General features: G+C 45.3%; 1 protein-coding gene and 1 long non-coding RNA gene across 5 annotated transcripts in view; both read left to right on the plus strand.

Annotated features, from left to right (window-relative positions):
- Nucleotides 1-13,908, plus strand: part of LOC110499731 (dual specificity tyrosine-phosphorylation-regulated kinase 2) — a 33,640-nt gene extending 19,732 nt beyond the window's left edge. For 3 of the 4 annotated variants that reach the window (XM_036945398.1, XM_036945397.1, XM_036945399.1), the window contains exon 3: nt 11,710-13,908. In XM_036945398.1, the coding sequence (XP_036801293.1) occupies nt 11,710-13,320 (1,611 nt within the window). In that variant the 3' untranslated portion in view covers nt 13,321-13,908. The remainder of the gene's footprint in view (nt 1-11,709) is intronic. The other variant, XR_005036240.1, reaches the window with a different exon arrangement.
- Nucleotides 13,909-14,676: 768 nt separating this feature from the next.
- On the plus strand, nt 14,677-19,782 carry LOC118938860. The gene is made up of 2 exons (XR_005036241.1): nt 14,677-16,194; nt 16,317-19,782. It is a non-coding gene; the product is annotated as an uncharacterized LOC118938860 (long non-coding RNA).
- The last annotated feature ends 1,575 nt before the right edge of the window (nt 19,783-21,357 follow it).

Genomic DNA, 21,357 nt, shown 5'->3' on the forward strand with positions numbered 1-21,357 from the left:
TCTTCCACACAAACCATCCCCTGGCATGGCACAGTGCTATATTAGCACACTACCCCTTTGTTACGAGAGGGGGGATTAACGAGGGGTGGAAACTCAGAATACTTGATAACGAGGACTCTGAGTTAAGTAATATAAATATCTATAAATCCGGAACAGTAATGGTACAGAATAACCACAAACAGTTTCAGCTGGACTTTCACCTAATCAAAGAATTAGCCCAGCAGGAGAAGCTCTCCCTTGATAAAGATACCCCCACACCGAGCGGGTCAGACCAGACCTCCTCATTATGTAACCCCACAGATGAGCAACCCCCAGCGGAGAGTCAACCTCCCAGCACAGATTACCACTCCCTCATTGAAATGAAGGACAAATTCACCCAGCTGGAGGTAAGGCAGGTGGAGCTGGAACAGCAGGTGATTACACTTCAGTCAGCACAGACCCAGACAACAGTCCAGCACAACAACAGCCCCTTAACCAGACCTGGAGAGCTGGAGGTGGACAGAGACATATCTGCACTTTGGACAGTGGTGAGACAAATACAACAGGAGAAAGAGGAGCAGAACAGAGCACTAGAGGAGAGTATCAGACTGCTGGTGGAGGAGAGGTTGAGGGGGATGGGGGAGAGGGTGAGGGGGATGGAGGAGAAGTTGAGGGGGACGGCGTGTGACAGAGAACAACCCACTAGAGAGGTGGCCACCCCCACAGAGAAGCCAGCAGAACAGCCCACCTCAGCACCCAACAAAAGTCTCGACACCACAGCAGAACAGTCCACACCAGACCCTGACCATAGAGTCGACACCACAGCAGAACAGTCCACACCAGACCCTGACCATAGAGTCGACATCACAGCAGAACAGACAAATGAAGAACCCCAAGCCCAGAGGCTCTCACCCCCTCTGAGCACCCCCCCTGTCAGCCACCCTGATAGCCCTTTTGACAACCCCCCCACACCCACTGAGGACAAACACAAGACACAGATTGTACTACTTATGGACTCAAATGGGAAATATATAGAAGAAAAAAAACTTTTTCCCAAACACAGTGTGTCTAAACTCTGGTGTCCAAACACCCAACGCGCCCTAGACCTTCTGTCTGAGGCCAAACTAGGCTCACCCAGCCACATAATAATACACACAGGCACAAACGACCTGAGAGCACAGCAGGAAAGAGTGGCCACAGCACTGAAGGGAGTGATTGAAAAGGCTTCTTCTACTTTCCCCAACGCACAAGTGGTTATCTCCACCCTGCTACCACGAAAAGACTTCCACCCTGCCACAATACAGCGGGTAAATGCAAGTATTTCCCGTGACTGTGCCTCAAAACCAAACGTTTTCCTGGCCCACCACTCCACCCTGGACTTGAACAGCCTCTATGACCAGGTCCACCTCTACAAGACAGCAGTGCCCACCTTTGCCCGAACTCTAAAGGACATCGCTCTCAAACGTATCCCCAACACTTTACACAGGAGCAACAGATCAATAGACACCCCATCCAGACCAGCGAGACACCCTCCCAGATCTGCAGGACCCCCCCCTGGACCTACACATAGAGGACCCACGCCAAGAGGAATTACATCCAGACCACAGTACACCCAGACACATCCACACCCCCACCCCAACCAATCAACACCCCCCCACGTCAACCATGCCCACACCCCATTTAGGCCCCCTCAGATCAGACCTATGCCACTCCTGCCCACCCCATGCACCCCACCCCCGCAAAGAGGGCCTCAACATGGAAGCCACACATACGCCCAGGTAGTGAGCGGGCAAACAGTCCCAACCCCCACTCTCACACTCGCCCAAGCCAATGGCATGTACCAGATGCTCAGCAGGCTCTGCTCACACTTACTGGCCTGAGGCCAAACCACGACCAACAACATTGGACCCTCTATGGAACAAAAAGCCTTCACTATATTATCCTGGAATATCCAAGGCCTGAGGTCATCTGCCTTTGGCCTAAAGAGCAGAAACCCGGACTTCACCAAAGAAATCGGTAATACAGACATTGTCATCCTGCAAGAAACCTGGTATAGAGGAGACGGACCCACTGGTTGCCCTCTAGGTTACAGAGAGCTGGTAGTCCCATCCACCAAACTACCAGGTGTGAAACAGGGAAGGGACTCAGGGGGTATGCTAATTTGGTATAGAGCAGACCTAACTCACTCTATTAAATTAATCAAAACAGGAACATTTTACATTTGGCTAGAAATTCAAAAGGAAATTATCCTAACAGAGAAAAATGTCCTCCTGTGTGCTACCTATATCCCCCCACTAGAATCCCCATATTTTAATGAAGACAGCTTCTCCATCCTGGAGGGGGAAATCAATCATTTCCAGGCCCAGGGACATGTACTAGTCTGTGGCGACCTAAATGCCAGAACCGGACAAGAACCTGACACCCTCAGCACACAGGGGGACAAACACCTGCCTGGAGGTGACAGCATTCCCTCCCACATATGCCCCCCTAGGCACAACTATGACAACATAACCAACAAAAACGGGTCACAACTCCTGCAGCTCTGTCGCACGCTGGGTATGTACATAGTCAACGGTAGGCTTCGAGGGGACTCCTATGGTAGGTACACCTATAGCTCATCTCTTGGCAGTAGTACTGTAGACTACTTTATCACTGACCTCAACCCAGAGTCTCTCAGAGCGTTCACAGTCAGCCCACTGACACCCCTATCAGACCACAGCAAAATCACAGTCTACTTAAACAGAGCAATAATCAATCATGAGGCATCAAAGCCAAAGGAACTGAGTAACATTAAGAAATGCTATAGATGGAAGGAATGCAGTTTGGAAACCTACCAAAAAACAATTAGGCAACAACAAATTCAATCCCTTTTAGACAATTTCCTGGGTAAAACGTTCCGCTGTAATAGTGAAGGTGTAAACTTGGCAGTAGAAAATCTTAACAGTATATTTGACCTCTCAGCTTCCCTATCAAATCTAAAAATCTCAAATAGAAAACCGAAGAAAATTAACAATAATGACAAATGGTTTGATGAAGAATGCAAAAATCTAAGAAAGAAATTGAGAAACCTGTCCAACCAAAAACATAGAGACCCGGAAAACCTGAGTCTACGCCTTCACTATGGTGAATCACTAAAACAATACAGAAATACACTACGGAAAAAGAAGGAACAGCATGTCAGAAATCAGCTCAATGCAATTGAAGAATCCATAGACTCTAACCACTTCTGGGAAAATTGGAAAACACTAAACAAACAACAACACGAAGAATTATCTATCCAAAATGGAGATGTATGGGTAAACCACTTCTCCAATCTTTTTGGATCTATAACAAAGAATAAAGAGCAAAAACATATACATGATCAAATACAGATCTTAGAATCATCTATTAAAGACTACCAGAACCCACTGGATTCTCCAATTACATTGAATGAGTTACAGGACAAAATAAAAACCCTCCAACCCAAAAAGGCCTGTGGTGTTGATGGTATCCTCAATGAAATGATCAAATATACAGACAACAAATTCCAATTGGCTATACTAAAACTCTTTAACATCATACTTAGCTCTGGCATCTTCCCCAATATTTGGAACCAAGGACTGATCACCCCAATCCACAAAAGTGGAGACAAATTTGACCCCAATAACTACCGTGGAATATGTGTCAACAGTAACCTTGGGAAAATCCTCTGCATTATTATTAACAGCAGACTCGTACATTTCCTCAATGAAAACAATGTACTGAGCAAATGTCAAATTGGCTTTTTACCAAATTACCGTACAACAGACCATGTATTCACCTTGCACACCCTAATTGACAACCAAACAAACCAAAACAAAGGCAAAGTCTTCTCATGCTTTGTTGATTTCAAAAAAGCCTTCGACTCAATCTGGCATGAGGGTCTGCTATACAAACTGATGGAAAGTGGTGTTGGGGGTAAAACATACGACATTATAAAATCCATGTACACAAACAACAAGTGTGCGGTTAAAATTGGCAAAAAACACACACATTTCTTCACACAGGGTCGTGGGGTTAGACAGGGATGCAGCTTAAGCCCCACCCTCTTCAACATATATATCAACGAATTGGCGCGGGCACTAGAAAAGTCGGCAGCACCCGGCCTCCCCCTGCTAGAATCCGAAGTCAAATGTCTGCTGTTTGCCGATGATCTGGTGCTTCTGTCACCAACCAAGGAGGGCCTACAGCAGCACCTAGATCTTATGCACAGATTCTGTCAGACCTGGGCCCTGACAGTAAATCTCAGTAAGACCAAAATAATGGTGTTCCAAAAAAGGTCCAGTCACCAGGACCACAAATACAAATTCCATCTAGACACTGTTGCCCTAGAGCACACAAAAAACTATACATACCTTGGCCTAAACATCAGCGCCACAGGTAACTTCCACAAAGCTGTGAAAGATCTGAGAGACAAGGCAAGAAGGGCATTCTATGCCGTCAAAAGAAACATAAATTTCAACATACCAATTAGGATTTGGCTAAAAATACTTGAATCAGTCATAGAGCCCATTGCCCTTTATGGTTGTGAGGTCTGGGGTCCGCTCACCAACCAAGACTTCACAAAATGGGACAAACACCAAATTGAGACTCTGCACGCAGAATTCTGCAAAAATATCCTCCGTGTACAACGTAGAACACCAAATAATGCATGCAGAGCAGAATTAGGCCGATACCCACTAATTATCAAAATCCAGAAAAGAGCCGTTAAATTCTACAACCACCTAAAAGGAAGTGATTCACAAACCTTCCATAACAAAGCCATCGCCTACAGAGAGATGAACCTGGAGAAGAGTCCCCTAAGCAAGCTGGTCCTGGGGCTCTGTTCACAAACACAAACACACCCTCCAGAGCCCCAGGACAGAAGCACAATTAGACCCAACCAAATCATGAGAAAACAAAAAGATAATTACTTGACACATTGGAAAGAATTAACAAAAAAACAGAGCAAACTAGAATGCTATTTGGCCCTAAACAGAGAGTACACAGCGGCAGAATACCTGACCACTGTGACTGACCCAAAATTAAGGAAAGCTTTGACTATGTACAGACTCAGTGAGCATAGCCTTGCTATTGAGAAAGGCCGCCGTAGGCAGACATGGCTCTCAAGAGAAGACAGGCTATGTGCTCACTGCCCACAAAATGAGGTGGAAACTGAGCTGCACTTCCTAACCTCCTGCCCAATGTATGACCATATTAGAGAGACATATTTCCCTCAGATTACACAGATCCACAAAGAATTCGAAAACAAATCCAAATTTGAAAAACTCCCATATCTACTGGGTGAAATTCCACAGTGTGCCATCACAGCAGCAAGATTTGTGACCTGTTGCCACGAGAAAAGGGCAACCAGTGAAGAACACACACCATTGTAAATACAACCCATATTTATGCTTATTTATTTTATCTTGTGTCCTTTAACCATTTGTACATTGTTAAAACACTGTGTATATATATATATATATATATAATATGACATTTGTAATGTCTTTACTGTTTTGAAACCTCTGTATGTGTAATGTTTACTGTTAATTTTAGTTGTTTTTCACTTTATATATTAACTTTGTATGTTGTCTACCTCACTTGCTTTGGCAATGTTAACACATGTTTCCCATGCCAATAAAGCCCTTGAATTGAATTGAATTGAATTGAGAGAGAGAGAGAGAGAGAGAGGAAGAGCAAAACAGACCAGTTGGATGAGGCAGGGTTGTATTACGGTCTATGAGGTCATCAGATATGCATTAGCCCAGTTATAGGGCTGGGCTGGTCAGTTATGTTATGCAGAGTAAGGGAGGGTATTGGGCTGGGCTGGTCAGTTATGTTATGCAGAGTAAGGGAGGGTATAGGGCTGGGCTGGTCAGTTATGTTATGCAGAGTAAGGGAGGGTATAGGGCTGGTCAGTTATGTTATGCAGAGTAAGGGAGGGTATTGGGCTGGGCTGGTCAGTTATGTTATGCAGAGTAAGGGAGAGTATAGGGCTGGGCTGGTCAGTTATGTCATGCAGAGTAAGGGAGGGTATAGGGCTGGTCAGTTATGTTATGCAGAGTAAGGGAGGGTATAGCGCTGGGCTGGTCAGTTATGTTATGCAGAGTAAGGGAGGGTATAGCGCTGGGCTGGTCAGTTATGTTATGCAGAGTAAGGGAGGGTATTGGGCTGGGCTGGTCAGTTATGTTATGCAGAGTAAGGGAGGGTATAGGGCTGGTCAGTTATGTTATGCAGAGTGAGGGAGGGTATAGGGCTGGGCTGGTCAGTTATGTTATGCAGAGTAAGGGAGGGTCTAGGGCTGGGCTGGTCAGTTATGTTATGCAGAGTAAGGGAGGGTATAGGGCTGGTCAGTTATGTTATGCAGAGTAAGGGAGGGTATAGGGCTGGGCTGGTCAGTTATGTTATGCAGAGTAAGGGAGGGTATAGGGCTGGTCAGTTATGTTATGCAGAGTGAGGGAGGGTATAGGGCTGGGCTGGTCAGTTATGTTATGCAGAGTAAGGGAGGGTATAGGGCTGGTCAGTTATGTTATGCAGAGTAAGGGAGGGTATAGGGCTGGTCAGTTATGTTATGCAGAGTAAGGGAGGGTATAGGGCTGGTCAGTTATTTTATGCAGAGTAAGGGAGGGTATAGGGCTGGTCAGTTATGTTATGCAGAGTAAGGGAGGGTATTGGGCTGGGCTGGTCAGTTATGTTATGCAGCGTAAGGGAGGGTATAGGACTGGTCAGTTATGTTATGCAGAGTAAGGGAGGGTAAAGGGCTGGTCAGTTATGTTATGCAGAGTAAGGGAGGGTATAGGGCTGGGCTGGTCAGTTATGTTATGCAGAGTAAGGGAGAGTATAGGGCTGGGCTGGTCAGTTATGTTATGCAGAGTAAGGGAGGGTATAGGGCTGGTCAGTTATGTTATGCAGAGTAAGGGAGGGTATAGGGCTGGTCAGTTATGTTATGCAGAGTAAGGGAGGGTATAGGATTGGTCAGTTATGTTATGCAGAGTAAGGGAGTGTATAGGGTTGGTCAGTTATGTTATGCAGAGTAAGGGAGGGTAAAGGGCTGGTCAGTTATGTTATTCTGAGTAAGGGAGGGTATAGGGCTGGTCAGTTATGTTATGCAGAGTAAGGGAGGGTATAGGGCTGGGCTGGTCAGTTATGTTATGCAGAGTAAGGGAGGGTATAGGATTGGTCAGTTATGTTATGCAGAGTAAGTGAGGGTATAGTGCTGGTCAGTTATGTTATGCAGAGTAAGGGAGGGTATAGTGCTGGTCAGTTATGTTATGCAGAGTAAGGGAGGGTATAGGGCTGGTCAGTTATGTTATGCAGAGTAAGTGAGGGTATAGGGCTGGTCAGTTATGTTATGCAGAGTAAGGGAGGGTATAGTGCTGGTCAGTTATGTTATGCAGAGTAAGGGAGGGTATAGGGCTGGTCAGTTATGTTATGCAGAGTAAAGGAGGGTATAGGGCTGGTAAGTTATGTTATGCAGAGTAAGGGAGGGTATAGGGCCTGGCAGCGAGCAGCAGGCAGTACTTCTAACTGAGGAGGTGATCACTAACTAAGAGCCGCGTCCCCATGGCAGCTGATCTCTTGAATCCTGTTGAGTCTGGAAATCCAGATTGTTCATCATTGTGTCCTATTTCACAATCCTCCTGCAGCTCACGCACACACACACACACACACACACACACACACACACACACACACACACACACACACACACACACACACACACACACACACACACACACACACACTTGTCAAGCGCTGTCTTCTCTGTTGATTTGGTCCAGAGCAGAGTAGGACGGGGAGAGAGAGAGAGTCCCCCTTTGTCTTCTGTTGTCTCCTCCCCCATTCCTTTATCAGCTGGACTGGTATAGTAACACAACTCTCCCTACAGCTTCCTGGTTCCTTAATCAGCTGGACTAGTGTAGTAACACAACTCTCCCTACAGCTTCCTGGTTCCTTAATCAGCTGGACTAGTATAGTAACACAACTCTCCCTACAGCTTCCTGGTTCCGTAATCAGCTGGACTAGTGTAGTAACACAACTCTCCCTACAGCTTCCTGGTTCCTTAATCAGCTGGACTGGTATAGTAACACAACTCTCCCTACAGCTTCCTTCTTCCTGGTTCCTTAATCAGCTGGACTGGTATAGTAACACAACTCTCCCTACAGCTTCCTTCTCCCTGGTTCCTTAATCAGCTGGACTGGTATAGTAACACAACTCTCCCTACAGCTTCCTGGTTCCTTAATCAGCTGGACTAGTGTAGTAACACAACTCTCCCTACAGCTTCCTGGTTCCTTAATCAGCTGGACTAGTATAGTAACACAACTCTACCTACAGCTTCCTGGTTCCTTAATCAGCTGGACTGGTATAGTAACACAACTCTCCCTACAGCTTCCTTCTTCCTGGTTCCTTTATCAGCTGGACTAGTATAGTAACACAACTCTCCCTACAGCTTCCTGGTTCCTTTATCAGCTGGACTGGTATAGTAACACAACTCTCCCTACAGCTTCCTGGTTCCTTTATCAGCTGGACTGGTATAGTAACACAACTCTCCCTACAGCTTCCTGGTTCCTTAATCAGCTGGACTGGTATAGTAACACAACTCTCCCTACAGCTTCCTTCTTCCTGGTTCCTTAATCAGCTGGACTGGTATAGTAACACAACTCTCCCTACAGCTTCCTTCTCCCTGGTTCCTTAATCAGCTGGACTGGTATAGTAACACAACTCTCCCTACAGCTTCCTGGTTCCTTAATCAGCTGGACTAGTGTAGTAACACAACTCTCCCTACAGCTTCCTGGTTCCTTAATCAGCTGGACTAGTATAGTAACACAACTCTACCTACAGCTTCCTGGTTCCTTAATCAGCTGGACTGGTATAGTAACACAACTCTCCCTACAGCTTCCTTCTTCCTGGTTCCTTTATCAGCTGGACTAGTATAGTAACACAACTCTCCCTACAGCTTCCTGGTTCCTTTATCAGCTGGACTGGTATAGTAACACAACTCTCCCTACAGCTTCCTGGTTCCTTTATCAGCTGGACTGGTATAGTAACACAACTCTCCCTACAGCTTCCTGGTTCCTTAATCAGCTGGACTGGTATAGTAACACAACTCTCCCTACAGCTTCCTTCTTCCTGGTTCCTTAATCAGCTGGACTGGTATAGTAACACAACTCTCCCTACAGCTTCCTTCTCCCTGGTTCCTTAATCAGCTGGACTGGTATAGTAACACAACTCTCCCTACAGCTTCCTGGTTCCTTAATCAGCTGGACTAGTGTAGTAACACAACTCTCCCTACAGCTTCCTGGTTCCTTAATCAGCTGGACTAGTATAGTAACACAACTCTACCTACAGCTTCCTGGTTCCTTAATCAGCTGGACTGGTATAGTAACACAACTCTCCCTACAGCTTCCTTCTTCCTGGTTCCTTTATCAGCTGGACTAGTATAGTAACACAACTCTCCCTACAGCTTCCTGGTTCCTTTATCAGCTGGACTGGTATAGTAACACAACTCTCCCTACAGCTTCCTGGTTCCTTAATCAGCTGGACTGGTATAGTAACACAACTCTCCCTACAGCTTCCTGGTTCCTTTATCAGCTGGACTGGTATAGTAACACAACTCTCCCTACAGCTTCCTTCTTCCTGGTTCCTTTATCAGCTGGACTAGTATAGTAACACAACTCTCCCTACAGCTTCCTGGTTCCTTAATCAGCTGGACTGGTATAGTAACACAACTCTCCCTACAGCTTCCTTCTCCCTGGTTCCTTAATCAGCTGGACTAGTATAGTAACACAACTCTCCCTACAGCTTCCTGGTTCCTTAATCAGCTGGACTAGTGTAGTAACACAACTCTCCCTACAGCTTCCTGGTTCCTTAATCAGCTGGACTGGTATAGTAACACAACTCTCCCTACAGCTTCCTGGTTCCTTTATCAGCTGGACTGGTATAGTAACACAACTCTCCCTACAGCTTCCTGGTTCCTTAATCAGCTGGACTGGTATAGTAACACAACTCTCCCTACAGCTTCCTTCTTCCTGGTTCCTTTATCAGCTGGACTAGTATAGTAACACAACTCTCCCTACAGCTTCCTTCTTCCTGGTTCCTTTATCAGCTGGACTAGTATAGTAACACAACTCTCCCTACAGCTTCCTTCTTCCTGGTTCCTTTATCAGCTGGACTAGTATAGTAACAACTCTCCCTACAGCTTCCTTCTTCCTGGTTCCTTTATCAGCTGGACTAGTCCAGTAACACAACTCTACTTACAGCTTTCTTCTTCCTGGTTGTGTAATCTAAGGAACGTGTGTGATTGCGTTCTTTAGAACCAGACACACACACACACTACTCCCTGCTAAGATCCTTCACACACACACACACACACACACACACACACACACACACACACACACACACACACACACACACACACACACTACTCCCTGCTAAGAGCCTTATCCTGCAGATCAGTACGGCGAGCTAGATAAAGCTTTAGTCTGCTATAGATACAACACCACTGTCATGTAGATGCTGTAACGTCTTTATAAACCACAAGCTAAGACCTAGACAAGCTAATACCTACACAAGCTAAGACCTACACAAGCTAAGACCTACACAATCCAAGACCTACACAAGCTAAGACCTACACAAGCTAAGACCTAGGCAAGCTAAGACAAGCTAAGACCTAGACAAGCTAAGACCTAGACAAGCTAAGACCTAGACAAGCTAATAGCTAGACCAGCTAATACCTAGACCAGCTAATACCTAGACCAGCTAAGACCTACACAAGCTAAGACCTAGACAAGCTAAGACCTAGACAAGCTAAGACCTACACAAGCTAAGACCTAGACAAGCTAATACCTAGACCAGATAAGACCTACACAAGCTAAGACCTAGACAAGCCAAGACATAGACAAGCTAAGACCTACACAAGCTAAGACCTACATAAGCTAAGACCTAGACAAGCTAAGACCTACTCAAGCTAAGACAAGCTAAGACCTACACAAGCTAATACCTAGACAAGCTAAGACCTAGACAAGCTAATATCTAAACCAGCTAAGACCTACACAAGCTAAGACCTACACACGCTAAGACCTACACACGCTAAGACCTACACAAGCTAAGACCTGTTCGTGTCAGTGGTAGTTGGATTATATCTAGAAACGCATCTAAGACCAGGTGTTCCTGTCAGTGGTAGCTGGGTTATATCTAGAAACGCATCTAAAACCTAGACCAGGTGTTCCTGTCAGTGGTAGCTGGGTTATATCTAGTAACGCATCTAAAACCTAGACCAGGTGTTCCTGTCAGCGGTAGCTGGATTATATCTAGAAACACATCTAAGACCAGGTGTTCCTGTCAGTGGTAGTTGGATTATATCTAGAAACACATCTAAAACCTAGACCAGGTGTTCCTGTCAGTGGTAGCTGGGTTATATCTAGAAACACACCTAAAACCTAGACCAGGTGTTCCTGTCAGTGGTAGTTGGATTATATCTAGAAACACATCTAAAACCTAGACCAGGTGTTCCTGTCAGCGGTAGTTGGATTATATCTAGAATCTTCTATATCTGTATCTTTTAGAATCCAGAATTGGTTTGCTCGACTCACTAGTTCCTCAAAGTATTTGGGTGCAGGGTTCAAAGGACATATCAACTGTTTCTGTCCGTTGTTTTCAGTTGTGTCTTTTCCTGTTGATGCTGCTGCTGATTCTAATGTCTTGTTCTGTCTCTCTGTTCTCTTCCAGGTTGGAGGCAATAAGCACACCATGAGTGACCACATGCACGTGGGGAACCACCAACAGATCCACGTCCAACAGCTGTTTGAGGAGAACAGCAACAAACGGACAGTGTTGACTGCACAGCCCAATGGGTTGACCTCTGTGGGCCGGGCAGGTCTACCGCTGCCTGACCGACAGCAGCCCGACGTCACCACCACCACGGCCCAGTGTCGGCAGGGCAGCTCAGCCTCCCTCAAGTCCACCGACAGCAAGCCCCAGCCGGCCACCCTGACCCCGGAGCAGGCCATGAAGCAGTTCATGCCCAAGCTTACGGCCTTCGAGCACCACGAGATCTTCAGTTACCCAGAGGTGTATTTCACTGGACCCAACGCCAAGAAGAGGCCGGGGGTGATCGGGGGGTCCAACAACGGAGGCTACGACGACGATCAGGGCTCCTACGTCCAGGTGCCCCACGACCATGTCTCCTACCGCTACGAGGTCCTCAAGGTGATTGGCAAGGGCAGTTTCGGTCAGGTGGTGAAGGCCTACGACCACAAGGCCCACTGCCACGTGGCGCTGAAGATGGTGAGGAACGAGAAGAGGTTCCACCGCCAGGCGGCCGAGGAGATCCGGATCCTGGAGCACCTGAGGAAGCAGGACAAAGACTCCACCATGAACGTGATCCACATGCTGGAGAACTTCACATTCCGTAACCACATCTGCATGACCTTTGAACTCCTCAGCATGAACCTCTACGAGCTCATCAAGAAGAACAAGTTCCAGGGCTTCAGCTTGCCGCTCGTCAGGAAGTTCGCCCACTCTATCCTGCAGTGTCTGGACTCGCTGCACAAGAACCGTATCATCCACTGTGACCTGAAGCCAGAGAACATTCTCCTGAAGCAGCAGGGACGCAGCGGGATCAAGGTCATCGACTTTGGCTCCAGCTGCTACGAGCACCAGCGGGTTTACACCTACATCCAGTCTCGTTTTTACAGAGCTCCCGAGGTCATCCTGGGGTCACGCTATGGGATGCCTATTGACATGTGGAGCCTGGGCTGCATCTTAGCGGAGTTGCTCACTGGGTACCCTCTCTTGCCGGGCGAAGACGAAGGGGACCAACTGGCATGCGTCATCGAGCTGCTGGGCATGCCCTCGCAGAAACTTCTGGACTCTTCCAAGAGAGCCAAGAACTTTGTGAGCTCCAAGGGTTACCCCCGGTACTGCGCGGTGACGACCCTGCCGGACGGCTCGGTGGTGCTGAACGGAGGGCGCTCCCGCCGGGGCAAACTGAGGGGACCCCCGGGGAGCAAGGAGTGGGTGACGGCCTTGAAGGGCTGCGACGACCCCCTGTTCCTGGACTTCATCAAGCAGTGTCTGGAGTGGGACCCTGCCGTGCGCATGTCCCCCAGCCAGGCCCTCAGACACCCCTGGCTCAGGAGGCGCTTGCCCAAACCTCCCACGGGGGACAAAACAGCGGTGAAGCGTATCACCGACGGGGGCTCTGGCGCTATCACATCAATCTCCAAATTACCTCCCACCTCGGGCTCCACCTCCAAGATAAGGACTAACCTGGCACAAATGACGGACGCTAACGGGAACATCCAACAGAGGACAGTGTTGCCAAAACTAGTCAGTTGAAGAAACTGTAAACGACAGCTAGTTCGTTGTCTCATCTAGGATATCTCTTCTTACTGGTTTTGGTTTGTTTTTTTTAAAATGGAGAGATGATTGTGTCTCCGAGAGAGAGAAAAACAACCGGGGAAGCCTGAACAGTACCAGTCACAGTACTCAACAGTGTGTTTTTTTTAGACAGACGGGTTTATTCAGCGTTATTAATTCACCGCGTCCTTGTTTAGTAGCTCTGTAGCAGCTTTTATTTAAATATAAACAAGAGAAAAACATGAAAGTGGTCATCATGAAGGGAACAATGCTTTTAGGTGTTTAGTCTCGGGACTGTGTGCTATGATGGAGCAGGTGGCTACCGTTCACACAGTCTGGCCCAAGCAGAGACTCATAACCTGGGCATGATAGTGTAGAATAACAGAATGGGTGGCTGGCCACGATGAACACATGGCGATAACTAACTCATATCTTTTAGGTGTTTAGTCTCAGGACTGTGTGCTATGATGGAGCAGGTGGCTACCGTTCACACAGTCTGGCCCAAGCAGAGACTCATAACCTGGGCATGATAGTGTAGAATAACAGAATGGGTGGCTGGCCACGATGAACACATGTCGATAACTAACTCATATCAGACAGTCTGAAGATATTTAGGCTCTGCTTCTCTACCTTATCTGATTGATATAGTGACATTAAATAGCTGTGAGAAAGGTGTTTTATTTTTTATAAGCTAAGATCATAGTATCTGAGATGAGGTTTTGGTCAAATAAATGCGAGGATGGAAAGTGGCTGTTTTAAGACTGTTAAGAGTTAAAGTGAGAGGTTGGACCGCGGTGTGGAAACATTTGTTTACCTGACAGACTATGCCTGTAATTCTCTTGACATTCCTTAAACAACTGAACTAGAACGAGGGGGAAAATTAGTGCAGGTTTGTCTTGTTTTCACCTGTACCAGAAACAAGGGAATAATGTGTTCGGTCAGAGAGGTGTAGGGGAGAGGAGGGGAGGGGATGGGAGAGGGGGGGAGAGAATAAGGAGAGGAGAGGAGATGAGGAGAGAAGAGGAGGGGAGAGGAGGGAAGGGGATGGGAGAGGGGGGGAGAGAATAAGGAGAGGAGGAGAGAGAAGAGGAGGGGAGGGGAGAGGAGAGGAGAGGAGGAGAGAAGAGGGAGGGGAGGGGATGGGAGAGGGGGGGAGAGAATAAGGAGAGGAGAGGAGGAGAGAAGAGGGAGAGGAGAGGAGGGGAGGGGATGGGAGAGGGGGGAGATAATAAGGAGAGGAGGAGAGAAGAGGGAGAGGAGGGGAGGGGATGGGAGAGGGGGGCAGAGAAGGAGAGAAGAGGGAGAGGAGGGGAGGGGAGAGAAGGGGAGGGGAGAGAAGAGGGAGAGGAGGGGAGAAAAGAGGGGAAGATGAGAGGAGGGGAGAGGAAAGGAGAGGGGGGAGAGAAATGGCATCTATCAAAATATGAGATGTCAACATAATAAGTTATTAGGTGCTATTCCTTGGTACAGCTGCTGTGAAATATATATCTTCACTGCAAAACAATGGTGCTTTTTATTTGACAATGGATGTAAAGAGGATTTTGGAGCAAAAATGTCTACTTTGTTTTGTTCTATCAGATTATTGGATGATTAGAAACTAAATGTGCTGAGGTGAAGTGGCTTTGTGATGATGTCCTCGTCAGAGAGGACTGTGTCTGTGTTGAAGGACTGTGGCTATTATAATGTCCTCGTCAGAGAGGACTGTGTTGGTGTTGAAGGACTGTGGATATTATAATGTCCTCATCAGAGAGGACTGTGTCTGTGTTGAAGGACTGTGGATATTATAATGTCCTCATCAGAGAGGACTGTGTCTGTGATGAAGGACTGTGGATATTATAATGTCCTCATCAGAGAGGACTGTGTCTGTGTTGAAGGACTGTGGATATTATAATGTCCTCATCAGAGAGGACTGTGTCTGTGTTGAAGGACTGTGGATATTATAATGTCCTCATCAGAGAGGACTGTGTCTGTGATGAAGGACTGTGGATATTATAATGTCCTCATCAGAGAGGACTGTGTCTGTGTTGAAGGACTGTGGCTATTATAATGTCCTCGTCAGAGAGGACTGTGTCTGTGTTGAAGGACTGTGGATATTATAATGTCCTCATCAGAGAGGACTGTGTCTGTGTTGAAGGACTGTGGATATTATAATGTCCTCATCAGAGAGGACTGTGTCTGTGTTGAAGGACTGTGGATATTATAATGTCCTCGTCAGAGAGGACTGTGTCTGTGTTGAAGGACTGTGGATATTATATTGTCCTCATCAGAGAGGACTGTGTCTGTGTTGAAGGACTGTGGATATTATAATGTCCTCGTCAGAGAGGACTGTGTCTGTGATGAAGGACTGTGGATATTACAATGTCCTCATCAGAGAGGACTGTGTCTGTGAAGGACTGTGGATATTATAATGTCCTCATCAGAGAGGAATGTGTCTGTGTTGAAAGACTGATCTAGGGTCAGGCTGGGTAGGTAGGTAGGGGCTGGTAGGTCGATGAGGTGCTTACTACATGGGCATGACTGCATATACTTGAATAGAAGGTCTTCCTCGGAGCCTGGGGTGGTCTCAGTAATTCTGACTAGAAGGTGTTCTTCAGAGCCTGGGGTTGTCTCAGTAATACTGAATAGAAGGTGTTCCTCAGAGCCTGGGGTGGTCTCAGTAATTCTGACTAGATGGTGTTCTTCAGAGCCTGGGGTTGTCTCAGTAATTCTGAATAGAAGGTCTTCCTCAGAGCCTGGGGTTGTCTCAGTAATTCTGACTAGAAGGTGATCTTCAGAGCCTGGGGTTGTCTCAGTAATTCTGACTAGAATGTGTTCTTCAGAGCCTGGGGTTGTCTCAGTAATTCTGAATAGAAGGTGTTCTTCAGAGCCCGGGTGGTCTCAGTAATTCTGAATAGTTCTTCAGAGCCTGGGGTTGTCTCAGTAATTCTGAATGGTTCTTCAGAGCCTGGGGTTGTCTCAGTAATTCTGACTAGAAGGTGTTCTTCAGAGCCCGGGTTGTCTCAGTAATTCTGAATAGTTCTTCAGAGCCCGGGTTGTCTCAGTAATTCTGAATAGTTCTTCAGAGCCCGGGTGGTCTCAGTAATTCTGACTAGAAGGTGATCTTCAGAGCCTGGGGTGGTCTCAGTAATTCTGAATAGGTGATCTTCAGAGCCCGGGTGGTCTCAGTAATTCTGAATAGGTGATCTTCAGAGCCCGGGTGGTCTCAGTAATTCTGAATAGAAGGTCTTCCTCAGAGCCTGGGGTTGTCTCAGTAATTCTGAATAGTTCTTCAGAGCCCGGGTGGTCTCAGTAATACTCCGGGTTGTAGTGAAAGACAGTTAGTGTTATAACATGTGGTTATAAAGCACTCTGATTAATCAGGACTTAAGGTTGACTCATGTAGCTTTTTTGAATTGCTTAGTTTACACCATGTTGACTGTTGCGACTGTAGAGTTGCAGAGTTTTATTTTTCATTTGATCGTTTCTTTAGCATTATTTTCAGTAGTGAACCGATACGTGTCTCTGGCCAGAGTGTAAATTCCTAAAACGCTTGTTCCCTTGCACAGCCAAAAAAAAGTGTTCACATATCCCCCTTTGCTTTATGTGAAAGGCAACCTGTAAAACAGACTCCTATAAACCTAGTAATGAACATTTTCCCCAAATGTGTTGAACCTTCAGATTTTCCAAAGTATTTGACAAAAGGGTTTTTATTAGTTAACCATAAATCAGACTGAGGCTTCTTTAAAACTTTTGTCAAAGTTGTACTTGTTTATTTCACATAAAACAATATTGTCAAATAAAAGAGGGAATCTAAAAGATATTAAATTGAACTTAGGGCTGAATAGAACAGTAACCACGGTAACCACGGAGCGACTTATGACCTAATGCACAAGAACTATACTATGGGATCCTATCAGACTGTCACTGTGTGGATACTTGGAGGCTCCGGGACACGGAGCAGAAGACTCTGTTTGATTGGAGTTTCAGAACAGGTGTGGCTGGCTGGGGATTGGATGGACGACCTGGTGACCTCATCAGGTCAGGGAGTAGAGCCCCGGCCTGCCCCGCTGATGATTGGTTCAGTGCCTGCCAGCTGCACACTGCTCAGTAGCCCCGCCCCCTTTGGAACCCATTGCCACCTGCTGATTGGAGAACATCAGCGGGGAGGGGCAGGACAGGGGGCGGGGTCACAACGTTCTTTTGACTTTTTTTAATTGTAGTTGTTTTGTGGATTGATAGTCGGGAGGAATCGTGCCCTTAGGTCGAATACAATGTGCCTTTGGTTATTAATGCCATTCATTTAGTAACCCAAGACCAGTAACATAATGACTTCATTCCCCTACATACACCTACCTACAGCACATCTCCCCTGAACATACATCCATTTCACAGATGTGTGAAATGTTTACAGTCATTTTCATGGATGTTTTCTTCAAGCCCAAAGACAGTCTTCCTGGCTTAACCTCTGATGTGGTAGCGAGGAGAAAGCCAAGCGGCCGCACAACGACAGGTATTACATGGGCCACATCCACAATGGCACCCTATTTCCCTATATAGTGCACTACTTTTGATAGGGCTCTGGTCAAAAGTAGCGCACTATATAGGGAATAGGGTGCCATTTCGGGAAACACCCTTTGCCAACAGGGAACGCTTAGTAAGAAGCAATCACCTTATGCTCTGAAAGGGTTGAGCAACTGACAGCCTCTGTCTTGTCTTAACATCAAAACAATTCAAGGGGTTACAGCTGTTAGCTTCATTTTATCACTCCCGGAGAGAAGGACAAAAATACATTTTAATCTTTACCTCAGACTGTTGTGATAGATATATCTTCTTATTGTGATGTGAATAACCCAGGGCATTTGGTTACATACCAAAGTGCATTTCTTTCTACGTTTTGTGGCTATGAGGAAATGAAGCCAGTGGATTTTGCCTCATTTTTTTTTTACTCAGAAAAATAAGAGGCACTCAAACCACTTTTGGTCATTCAAGGGCCATAGCTATATCTATCTATATCTCTATCTATCTGTCTGGAGAATGCTTGTCTTCAGCTGAGAAGGAAGTAGGGAGATGGAGTACAGTGTTTATTTTATTACACCGCTGTCTGAACGGTGTAGCACAACTCCAAACCTCTGTGTGCTCCACACGGTTGGATGTAGTAGCTTCTTTTCAGTGCAGTGTCAACTGTCCTATCACAATCTGCAGTCTATAGTCGGTGTGTCAGTCAGCCCAATGTGCTGCTCCACGGTAAGGTAACTTAGCTGTGGCAGAATCAGGCATTTGGCTATATTGTAAATGTTTTGAAAATGACATTTTTTTAAAAATATTTTTTTTTTGCTACTTGTAAGAATTTTAACTCTTGACTCTCTCGAGAGTTCTACTACACAACTTTTAGAAGACAGTCTCGAGAGCTCTACTACACAACTTTTAGAAGACAGTCTCTAGAGCTCTACTACACAACTTTTAGAAGACAGTCTCGAGAGCTCTACTACACAACTTTTAGAAGACAGTCTCGAGAGCTCTACTACACAACTTTTAGAAGACAGTCTCTAGAGCTCTACTACACAACTTTTAGAAGACAGTCTCTAGAGTTCTACTACACAACTTTTAGAAGACAGTCTCTAGAGTTCTACTACACAACTTTTAGAAGACAGTCTCTAGAGCTCTACTACACAACTTTTAGAAGACAGTCTCTAGAGTTCTACTACACAACTTTTAGAAGACTGTCTCGAGAGTTCTACTACACAACTTTTAGAAGACAGTCTCTAGAGTTCTACTACACAACTTTTAGAAGACAGTCTCGAGAGCTCTACTACACAACTTTTAGAAGACAGTCTCTAGAGTTCTACTACACAACTTTTAGAAGACTGTCTCGAGAGTTCTACTACACAACTTTTAGAAGACAGTCTCTAGAGCTCTACTACACAACTTTTAGAAGACAGTCTCGAGAGTTCTACTACACAACTTTTAGAAGACAGTCTCGAGAGCTCTACTACACAACTTTTAGAAGACAGTCTCTAGAGTTACTACTACACAACTTTTAGAAGACAGTCTCTAGAGTTACTACTACACAACTTTTAGAAGACAGTCTCTAGAGTTACTACTACACAACTTTTAGAAGAAGGAAGTTAAAAAAAAAACAGAATCTTGAACCGAGCAACAACGTTGATAGATGTTAGTACTCTTTACCACAGCCACGTACGCTGTACATATGTGAAATTTGCGATGGGTTCAATGTGGATTTGTGTACATATGTATAATGTCTTTGCCTCTGGTGAAATGCTGCTGGAAGCACTACATGAATGTTGTAGTGGGTTTTTAAGCTCGGTCAGTTTTACTATAGTGTATGTAATGTACAGCTAATGGAAGGTCACACTTTTTTTTGTGATTATTTGTTAAATTTTATTGTTGTGGCCGGGAAAATGTTATTAAATAAAAACAAGTTTTAATGTCCATCTTTATAAATGAATTGTTTACTGGTGGTTATTTGTCACAGGAAGTGTCGTTCCAGGTTATTAAATGTCGTCAGGGAATGAGGCCCAAAGCACTTGAATCGATGTACGGTTTGCTTCACTAAAGACTTCATTAAATCTAGTTGTACAACTCATTTCTTAGTTCTGACTAAGTCATATATATATATATATTTTTTTTTACAACGAATCATCATTGACCAAAGTACTGTCATTTCTTACATCGATACAAGCCACTAGCACACAGCTCTGTGTGTTTTCATATTGAATAGATAGAGTACTAGCCACTAGCACACAGCTCTGTGTGTTTTCATATTAAACAGATAGAGTACTAGCCACTAGCACACAGCTCTGTGTGTTTTCATATTGAATCGATAGAGTACTAGCCACTAGCACACAGCTCTGTGTGTTTTCATATTGAATAGATAGAGTACTAGCCACTAGCACACAGCTCTGTGTGTTTTCATATTGAATAGATAGAGTACTAGCCACTAGCACACAGCTCTGTGTGTTTTCATATTGAATAGATAGAGTACTAGCCACTAGCACACAGCTCTGTGTGTTTTCATATTAAACAGATAGAGTACTAGCCACTAGCACACAGCTCTGTGTGTTTTCATATTGAATCGATAGAGTACTAGCCACTAGCACACAGCTCTGTGTGTTTTCATATTGAATAGATAGAGTACTAGCCACTAGCACACAGCTCTGTGTGTTTTCATATTGAATAGATAGAGTACTAGCCACTAGCACACAGCTCTGTGTGTTTTCATATTGAATAGATAGAGTACTAGCCACTAGCACACAGCTCTGTGTGTTTTCATATTGAATAGATAGAGTACTAGCCACTAGCACACAGCTCTGTGTGTTTTCATATTGAATAGATAGAGTACTAGCCACTAGCACACAGCTCTGTGTGTTTTCATATTGAATAGATAGAGTACTAGCCACTAGCACACAGCTCTGTGTGTTTTCATATTAAACAGATAGAGTACTAGCCACTAGCACACAGCTCTGTGTGTTTTCATATTGAATAGATAGAGTACTAGCCACTAGCACACAGCTCTGTGTGTTTTCATATTGAATAGATAGAGTACTAGCCACTAGCACACAGCTCTGTGTGTTTTCATATTGAATAGATAGAGTACTAGCCACTAGCACACAGCTCTGTGTGTTTTCATATTGAATCGATAGAGTACTAGCCACTAGCACACAGCTCTGTGTGTTTTCATATTGAATAGATAGAGTACTAGCCACTAGCACACAGCTCTGTGTGTTTTCATATTGAATAGATAGAGTACTAGCCACTAGCACACAGCTCTGTGTGTTTTCATATTGAATAGATAGAGTACTAGCCACTAGCACACAGCTCTGTGTGTTTTCATATTGAATAGATAGAGTACTAGCCACTAGCACACAGCTCTGTGTGTTTTCATATTGAATAGATAGAGTACTAGCCACTAGCACACAGCTCTGTGTGTTTTCATATTGAATAGATAGAGTACTAGCCACTAGCACACAGCTCTGTGTGTTTTCATATTGAATAGATAGAGTACTAGCCACTAGCACA

The sequence above is a fragment of the Oncorhynchus mykiss genome, chromosome 15, assembly GCF_013265735.2.
Source record: "Oncorhynchus mykiss isolate Arlee chromosome 15, USDA_OmykA_1.1, whole genome shotgun sequence".
Taxonomy (NCBI): domain Eukaryota; kingdom Metazoa; phylum Chordata; class Actinopteri; order Salmoniformes; family Salmonidae; genus Oncorhynchus; species Oncorhynchus mykiss.